The sequence below is a fragment of the Manacus vitellinus genome, unplaced genomic scaffold (genome assembly GCF_001715985.3).
Source record: "Manacus vitellinus isolate BGI_N305 unplaced genomic scaffold, ASM171598v3 scaffold_3_pilon, whole genome shotgun sequence".
In the NCBI taxonomy this organism is placed as follows: domain Eukaryota; kingdom Metazoa; phylum Chordata; class Aves; order Passeriformes; family Pipridae; genus Manacus; species Manacus vitellinus.
In genome coordinates, this window is record NW_021940535.1 from 9,646,433 (window position 1) to 9,656,312 (window position 9,880).

The 9,880-nt window shown below is 38.3% G+C and overlaps 1 protein-coding gene across 1 annotated transcript in view; it reads right to left on the reverse strand.

Moving 5' to 3' along the window:
- The window catches only part of AVL9 (AVL9 cell migration associated), a 28,154-nt gene extending 22,557 nt beyond the window's left edge, over window positions 1-5,597 (reverse strand). The window contains exons 1-3 of the mRNA XM_018075114.3: window positions 5,502-5,597; window positions 3,312-3,432; window positions 1,434-1,519 (exon numbers count right to left, since the gene is read on the reverse strand). Of these exons, the coding sequence (XP_017930603.1) occupies window positions 1,434-1,519; window positions 3,312-3,432; window positions 5,502-5,597 (303 nt within the window). The remainder of the gene's footprint in view (window positions 1-1,433; window positions 1,520-3,311; window positions 3,433-5,501) is intronic.
- Between the last annotated feature and the right edge of the window lie 4,283 nt (window positions 5,598-9,880).

Consider the following 9,880-nt stretch of genomic DNA (forward strand, 5'->3'; position numbering starts at 1 on the left):
TAACTCAGGATAATGTAACAGGAGAGATGTCACAACACAGCACTTGCTCTTCTCTAACATTATCTGTTAAAATGAACCAGATTGTCTTATTCCTAGTCTTTGCCTAGAAATATTTTGCTTCATACTCAGGGATTTTCTTTGAGCAACCCATAAAATAAAGGAGGTATCATCCACAGAATCATCTACTTTCTCAGGCAGACCAAACAGCCTCAGCATTTTATAGCAAACCTGGAAATGGTGGGACCAGAAATATAGACAAATAGTTCACTTAACTGTACAAACCAGAAAATGTGTGGACTGTGGCCCACATATCAAAAATGACAGATGGAAAGAGCGCTAGAGCTGTCATACGAAACACACTGGGTTTTATTTTACTTGTTCCAAAGAGTTCATCTTAAACATCTATTTATCTTCCTAACTGGTTACTAAACAGCATAAACTGGAATCAAGAGCACAATAAAGCCAAGTTATTGCATAGTTAAATAAAGCAAGACTCTAAATCACAGAATACAGTAGACTGGCTGCAAAGATAATGAGTGAACAAAAACCAATGTGGATTTAGTTCAAAAGAAACAGAATTAAAAACTGTAGGTGTAAAATTTCTCCTAAAACTTAAGTAGGAACTTGAAATATAAGCAAGGTATGATTAGCACAGAGTACATAAATGAGTCTTTTCTTCAGAACATGTAAATTAAAACTCAAACCTACATGCCATCCCAGATTGTTGGCATTTCACTGCAAAAGGAAGTAATTTTAAAAGAAATTTATAATAACTTCTCAAATCTAAGTGCACAGATCATCCTACCATTACTATTTTTGAAAGTATGGGCTGATTTTAGTAGATTAGGTACCTAATTTCCTCAGTGTGATCAGGTTCACACTATGGCTCGTCTTGATTTTTCAGCTTTCCCACTAAAAGTTCAGTATCAGTAAGCAGCTGCCATGAATGGGGAGAATCTGGTCTACTCTGCAAGTGTACTTTTGGCAAAGGAGGTTAGCTGAAGACAAATATCACTACACCTGCACAGTCAGATCCCAAGAAATACTCAAATTCTTCATGGTCACACACTGGAGAAATTTCAACTTTTTCCACCCAGGAGGCCTACTTCCTGGAAACATGACTTGGCCTCCTGACAGACTGACAGCTGCATTTTGCTCCTTGGTGCTGATGCCTGGATTAGCTCTCAAGAAACAAAATATATTTTCCAATCGCCTTGAACATTTCAAAAGATCACAGTATGCCCACTGATGGAAGGAAAACAACAGTTCTCAAGTTTAGCAGCTACCTACTGTGCACATTTTTATAGACTTTTAACGTAAGCCGATCGTGCAGTTTGGCTGTTGGTGTAACGCAAGCCACTGCATTTTAGGGTTGTTAACACATCAAGCCTACTATTTAATTAATATAATTAATTCACAGCTTGGGAAGTTACCTTTGCTTCAATCTGCCTATAGCAAGAGACGCCATACACTGTGGTTCGATCCCCACATCTCGGTGGCAAATGGAAGAACACGGTATCTGTGAAAAAGAAAAGACTATTTTGTAAGTCACTAGCAAGAGTTCGGTATATTTATTTTCAGCATCACTTATTTATAAGAGGTTTACTGCTGAAAATACTGGCACGCTTATTTTCTGAAACTTGGGGGGGGAAAAAAAAAAAGAAAAAGTCACATATAAACCTATGCCTGGACCCAAATTAGTTCTCAAATTGCAAGATATTTTGTGGAAGAATCTCCAGCTGTGCTAATACAGATATTCTGAAAACAGCCTCATGTTTAGCCAAACCTGGCTCCTATAAGTCAGCTGATGGCTTCTCAAAAGCAGCTATTGACAGCAGAGAAGCACTACTGAAACCTACAGGCATGCTACTTCCCCATCTCAGCATGAAGGAGCAAAGGCAAGGCACTATGAGTCAAGCTGCACAAGCGGAGAGTGATGCCATTAAGAAGGTAAATGTAATCAAGATAGGAAAGAAAACCCCAACACCAAGGAGGACACACACAGCTGAAAGATCAGAGTAGTCGTTACCACTGCCAAGACAGACATCCATGCACTACCACTACTCTAACAAAAAGAATTTGTGAAACCCAGTCTTACAAAAAATAATTACTGTCTCTGTGCAAGCACACAATGAAAAATAAAATCTCTATAAAATATGACAAGAGAAAGACTTCCATGGCTTGAGATATACACACACACACCTACACACATGCACTTGCTACTACTCGAAGAAAGTTGCTAAATCCTAAGTAAAACAGAGGACAACTGTTCGCCTTTCAAAACATGAGTGAAATCTGCTTTGAAACAAACTATTAATTTTTTGTTTGCTTCATAGTAACAAAATGAACAGGAGAGACATAGGTAAGTGCAGCTGCACTTGCTTTTCCTAGCTTTGAATGTACCCTACTTCTCATTATGTATTTAACAATGCAGAAATTCTACAAAAATTGTGACCCAGAGTCAGAGAAACTCTTAATTGCTGCTAGGAAGGGGATTATTTTGCTAAGACTTTCTTTGCTTCCAAACAAGGTCTTCAGAAGCTGAAGAATTAGGAAGATAAGTATACAAAGATTAAAAAAAAAATTCTTATTAAAATTAGTGTTAAAGGGTTTCTGTGATTTTTCTCTTTAAAGTGACTTCCTTGTTCACTGCTCTGTAGAAAAAAAGATGAAAACAACTGAACAAGAATATAAATGTCACAGTGATGAACAATACCACTGCCAAATAAACAAAGAAATAAAAGCAATATTAAACAAAATAAAAACTGCAGTGAACTTGCTGGTAACTATATGACAAAGGGATATTTCTATCTTCATTCTGCTGACAAATACACTAAAGCTCATGTCATTCTCCTGGCATGAAATGACTTGTACATGATTTTAAGAATCTTAAAATTACTGGAGGAAAAAAAAATCATAATTACGACATACATCACAAAGCTGCATTTCAGAATTTTATTTTTCCCTCACATCAAAACTGGAGTAGGCTTTACTCAAGAGTTTATTCACCCTTCAAAGAACTTCTGAGAAAGCTGGCAGCCTTGCTTTGTGCTAGTACTATACACAATTGATATGCAACCCTTTAGTTTTTATTGACATCTGATTTCTTGATATAGGAGGTACATCTGTATGATCTACTTTTACGTTAAATTTTGAAGTAATGTATCATTGGCAACGTATTTTGCAACTTAAACAAAAAGTGTAGGAAGTCTAATAGTAAAAGGAATCATTGATCAGCTCTCCAGGTATCAGGATTTTTCTTTGGGTTACAGTAGAAGCAGTGCATACAACCTTTCTCTCTCGCTTCTTACCTTCCTGATAGTTGTGAGCGCCATCAGGTAAGGCAAGAAATGGCAAGTACTTCCATTCCTCTGGTAAACTGTGACTGTCATGTCCTTCTCCAGGCTTTAGGGGAGGATAGGAAAATTCAACCTAAACAAACAAATGAAAACAGAGGGGAGGAAAAGAGAGAATACATTAGTTACCAAACAAGCAAGCCTCTGTGATTCAGTCTAGCACCTTTTCTTTACCAATGGTATGAAACAAAGCTTTTCTTCCAACTAGCATTCCTTGTCTCTTCCTTCAAAGCACCCACAGACTGACTCATTTGGTCCAGCTGACAGGCCCCAAGCAGATTTGGCTTCTACAGCGCTTCCACCCAGCCTAATTCCTTTTCCTCAAGAGAAATGAAAAAGATCTTCAAGCAGAAAACATCATCCAGGAGCTGAATACCTTCTTCCTTGTGTGCACAGAGGTAGCAGCACATTGCCACACCCACAACGTCAACAGGGGTCATTGCTGGTGCACACACATCCTGACATCAGATTTGACTTCTCAGCCCCTCAAGTGCTCGTGACTAGGCAACACTAACATATGCAAGTCTCTATTTTACCCTACAGGACGTTGAATAGTCTCAGAAACTACAATATCAGCAAAGCACTGCTTTAATGTATTTTTATGTCCCTGACTGCAATGCGTTCTGCACACTGGCCTAAAGTACCTCCTTCTCCTTTCCCCAAGAAATACCACTTTCCAATTTCACCTTTCATTTATTTGCTATTTACCTGGTTTTCCTAGAAACAGGAACAACCTTTCCATTCCTTGCACTACACTACATGTCTAATACAGATCCTCACAATCAGCATCTTTACAGTACATTCTTCTATTCCTATGGATACCCTCTGGGTTTCCAGCCATGGCATTTCTTAAATTGCTGAAAGAAATCTAAACACAGATTTATCAGTAAAAGAAATAGTTTATTGATAGTGCAACTCCTCTTCAAGGACACTTAGTTATAAAATAGTGAGTTGTAAATCTATACATAGAAGTTTTCCAGGTATGTATACATGGAAAATAAAAAAGCATGACAAAGCAAGCATACAGATAATCTCAACATTTGATGGATACTAAAATAATAACAATTATTAAAAAAAAAAGGAGAAAAAACCTGTAAAGGATGACCATACCAAAGAAGAAATAGGAAATAAGAAAAGTGAAATTCTTCACTTTAACACACGGTGTCACTCTGTCTGCAACCGTTAACACCTTAAGAAAAAAGCACAACGGACAAGAAAACATCACCAAGAAATCAGTCTTGCTGTATTAATTTCAAGTTTTCCTATTCCTTGCTATGGTGTGTTGACCCTGGCTGGACACCAGGTTCCCACCAAAGCTGTTCTATCACTCCCCTCCTCAGCTGGGCAGGGGAGAGAAAATAACAATGCAAGGCTCATAGGTCAAGATAAGGGCAGGAGGAATCACTCAGCAATTACTGTCATAAGAAAAACAGACCTGACTTGGGGAAATTAGTTTTTTACCAATAAAATCCAAGTAGGATAATAAGAAATGAACCCAAATCTTGAAAACACCTTCTCCCCACCCCGAGGTAGGTTAAGTCCTTCTTGGACTTAACTTTAGTCCCAGTTCTCTACCTTCTCCCCCCAGCAGTGCAGGGGCACAGGAAGGGGGTCTGTGGTCAGATCATCACACATTGTCTCTGCTGCTGTTTCTTCCTTAGGGAGAGGTCTCCTTCCCCTGCTCCAACATGGGGTCCCTCCCGCGGTAGACTGTTCCATGAACTTCTCCAATGTGAGTCCTTCCCACAGGCTGCAGTTCTTCTTCATGAACCGCTACAGTGTGGGTCGCTTCCTCAGGGTGCAGTCCTTCAGGAACAGACTCCATCATGGAGTCCTGCCAGGAGCCTATTCCAGGATAGGTTTCCCATGGGGTCACAGCCTTCCCTGGACTTTCACCTGCTCTGGTGTCCAGTTGTCTACGGGCTGCAGGTGGATTTCTGCTCCCCCATGGACCTCCACGGACTGCAGGGGCACAGCTGCCTCACTGTGGTCTTCACCACGGGCTGCAAGGGAATCACTGCTCTGCACCTGGAGCACCTCCTCCCCCTCCTTCTCCACTGACCTTCGTGTATGCAGGGATGTTTCTCTCACATACTCTCACTCCTCTATTCTCTGGCTGCAATTTGCTTCTGTGCAATAACTTACTTTCCTTCTTAAATACATTATCCCAGAGGTGCTACCACCACCCATGATGGCCTGGGCCCTGGCCAGCGGCAGGTCTGTCTTGGTTCTGTCAGACATGGGGAAGCTTTGGGCAGCCACTCACAGAATCCACCCCTGTAGCTCCCCTGCTACCAAAACCTGGCCATGCCAACCCAATACACTCATGTTATAAAAGAGTTCTTGAAAATATCCACAAAAAGATAAAAGGTCTGGTGAAAGAACAAAGTCCTGAGCTAAAGGTAAGTAATCCACAAAGACCAATTAGACAACAGAGTAGAAAAAAAGGCATGCAATAGAAAAAGGATTAATTTTGGAAAGGGAAGGAAGAAAAAATCCAGACCTGGACTTGTAGTTAGCTATCAAGAATCCACAGTCTTTTAAATAAAATATGCCATTAAGCAAAACAGAAGAGCATCTGACTTTCAAATGAGAGACAAACTGGAAGTAGCATCCATACAAGGAGCAGAGAAACTGTCTGCCATTTAGTACACACATACCTCCTGAGAATTCCCTACTCTTTTCAAATCACAGATTATAAGAAAATTAAAATGCTTGAAGCTTCATGAAAATGTCTACAACACCATACCATTTGCTGCTGTTCAGACTCAAACTGCCTGGCTGAAAACACTGTTTGCATATTTATTACTGGACTCTCACAGGAGGAACAACTTTAGCAGTAAATAAAGCACAGTTCCTAAGTTTTAAAACATAGTCAAGGAGCATTTACACTCATGTTCTCTATTAGGTATTTTATTTCACTGCATGGCCAACAGAGAGGGATTCAGATTTGTCCTCTGCAGGAGCTTCTTCCCTTTTAATACAGAGGAAACCCTGAGTCCCTTAGATTCTAGCAAATACCTTCAAAGCATCATTCCTGACAGGGAAATACTATAAGTAAGGATCTAAGACATCATTGTTTTCAAGCACTTACAGAACTACAATTGTATTTTGCATTCCAGACAAAATAACGAATTAGAAGACAAATTTAAAAGAAAGAAGAGTAGGACAAGTTAAGCTATATGAAAAACATGTATTCACTAAGGAATATTCCCTTTTGAAGTCCAGAATAAAGGCGAGACATGTGGCTCCTGTGTTCTTTTGACAGTGTGAAATTTGCTGAAGAACTACTTTGTTCTAGCTCACAATATGCTATCAACACCTCAGCTGCTATCAGATAATCCCAGGAACAGGGATTTCTGCAGGCTCTGTCTGTTCCAAATTCAACAAACTGAACAGGCATTAGTGATACCAATGATAATCTTGTTTTCAATTAGTCTGCTTCTTGCAAAAATGTGTTTTAACAAATTTCTGTATGCATGTGTGTGTATAAGGAAGAAGATTACAAAGCTCAATCATATTTAAGATTGCTTAAGTGACCCTAAATAATGTATTTTACAGATATACTTTATGATAGTCCTGATTTACATTATGACACACTATTCCTCCTCCTCCCCAAGAGGATCCATGTATGAAGTACACTGGTTTCTACGGAGGAATCACATTTGTGTAGTTTAACAGATTGCTGCTTGTAGAAGTACTGCTGAAAGGAGCAGGAAAAAGGACAATCCAACAGCAAGGAGAGCATGCAATGCCCTGGAAGACTTTCTTCCATCCCTCCTCCAACTTAGGAGTTCTCAGTGATGAGAAAGCTTGACTTTTTGAAATTCAATGAGTAGCCACTGCAGGTGGGATTCATGTCAGCTGAGGCAGTTTTCCTAAGCATTCTGCATAGCCAGAGAAAATAGACACCTGCAAAGGATGATTCATCTGATAAGTTTCTTTCCATCATCTCTGAAGAGAGATAGCTCAGGCTTCTAGGTCTAACTTGCAGAGTGAATTAACGTACATGAAACTCACTCTAACTGTTCCCCCCATCCTCTAGATGTTCTGCTTGATTTCTACAGCTCAGTTTGCAGATTTGCATCAATTGCAGCTAGGAATCCTTTGCACAGAAGGAAATCACTATTTCAAAACCAAGGTATTATAAGAATATTGAGTAGCCTTAAAAAAAAACCCCAAAAACAAAACCGGCTGAAATGTCCCATTTCTTGAAAATCTTGAAACTGAGCAGCACACATGTACACAGGTGATATCAATAGAGGGACAGAGAATCTCAGTTCTATCATTTCTGAGGTCCTGAACAACTTGAGTCTAAGAACCTTCTCTCAGCCTGTGTGTGCAAGCTGTACAGTGTGGTGTTCCTAGGGAAGGTAACTTAAGTTATTTTCTTCTCCCCTTCCACCTTAAACCCAAGACAAACCATGACAGGGGGATAGGACTACTGAAGAAACCTGTCTCACACCTTTTTTCCCCCCTCTTCACAGAATGAAGAAAGAGGAGCTCATTTTTTCTATTCAAATATAATGGCTTTTTATGTAACTCCACGTGTACATGCACGTGCATGCATAAAAATGCACTTCAATTTCCCTGTTTGTCATTAATATATGTGTACATTACAAAAATGCCTGCAAATAAGAGAAACAAAATCTTTCAATAAAGCTCAGTAGTCAAGAGGAACAAAGAAATACATGCAAGTTTTCAGAGCTGACTGCCGAATTTTACAGGTTTTTGCCTCCTCAATTGAATTAAACAAGACTCCTCAACAAATGAAATTCAAATTTAAAGCTAAACTCCCCAGCAATTTCAAAATAAATACATAAAACATGAACTAGTATCTCCACACATTTCTTACTCTTCCAAGTGTCATGGATATTCATTCCAGCTGGAAATATTGCTCACACCTGTCAAAGGGTTTTGATGGCAATGCTTTCTGCCTGCTCAGACTGTCATGTTTTGCAAGCAGACAGCTCCTGATGGATTTCAGAGCTAAAATCAATACAGAATATTGTCTTGGGATCTAGGGGAGAAACAAACTACACAAAACACTTAAACTGTTGTGAATTACCAGCTTCAAATATTATTTTAAAAAACCTCCCTAAACTGAAGTACAACTGAACTTCTGAAGTTGACATTTTTTATTTTTCTGTAATTCTTCTGCATTAACTAACCTTTTATATGCAGTTTGTATTGAATGTATCTAGTTAGGATATAAAGCACCTACAGACACTCAGTCCTATCTTGTTTGTGGAAAAAAAAATTAAAAAAAGTACCAGGCAACCTGTTAAATTACTACACATTCATTAACACATAGCAAGAAAAGATGAGTGCAGGCAAGGAAAAATGTATTTCACTTCCTACATTTAGGAACAAACACGATAGCTTTTTTTTAAGAAAAATGCATTGACATTGTCTTCTACTAAATTCCAAGTACAAAATCAAAAGAGAGGTTAAAGAAGAACACTGACAAAAGAGAAATTTCCAAAATATACATGTATGTCCACCTAAACTCTCACTCTCAAGTACCGGATGCGTAGTTGGCATTAATTTTTGGTGAACTTTATACTCAGGTAAGATTGTTCTCAGTGAAAAGAGTTAAAGTGTTAGCAATCACAGTAAGAATAAAATCCTCAGTGAACACTAAACAGTAATAATTTAAAATGTGCTGGTAAGTCAGTATAACCTCCCCATCCTCCTCACTTCATCTACTATCACATGTTCAAAATACTCCACTTACAAGTGGAGTGACTCTTACACAGAACAGTCACAATATAAACTCACTTGCTACATTCCTATTTAGAAAATCTTTTCCCTTTATAAATCATTACAACACATTTAATATCAAGGACACCAACCCTTCCATATGTTGAGTACTGAGTTTAACACTGAGCAGCAGTAATCAAAAAAATCCAATAGATTAAAATTACACCTTAAACTTGAGACCTCTTTTCATACAAGTCAGTATTTGTTTTTCAGTTGAAACAGAGATTTCTAAAATCAGTTTTCTTGATTTATTAGTCCTAGCATAGCAAGACCCAGAGAAGACCAGCACACCAATGATTTTATCTGAATTACCATAACAACTGCAGTACACAGCCAAATGAAAATCTAAGAGCATTGTTTGTCTTTCAGCATTGAGAACAATTTATTATTTAAATAATAATTTAGTCAGACTTAAATGAAAAACCTTGCCCATTGTTGCATGGCAGAATCAATAGATCAGGACCTACAAGCTTAAGAGCCCATCCACCTAACAATGCCTATGCAGTAATATGACCTCTAACAGCAGATTTTTAATATGTTATACATTTATATAAATATTATTTGTATCAACTATGTATAACATGCACGTATATTAATATAAATATATATATGAAGAATACATATTATACAAATTTATATAAATATATTTAAAAATCCACTACATACACACACAGTAACAGTGAAATAAATCCTTGTATTACAAAGAGGCAGAGCACAGTCTTTTCTATCCTTTCAGTTACTGAAGCTGGAACTTCCTCACG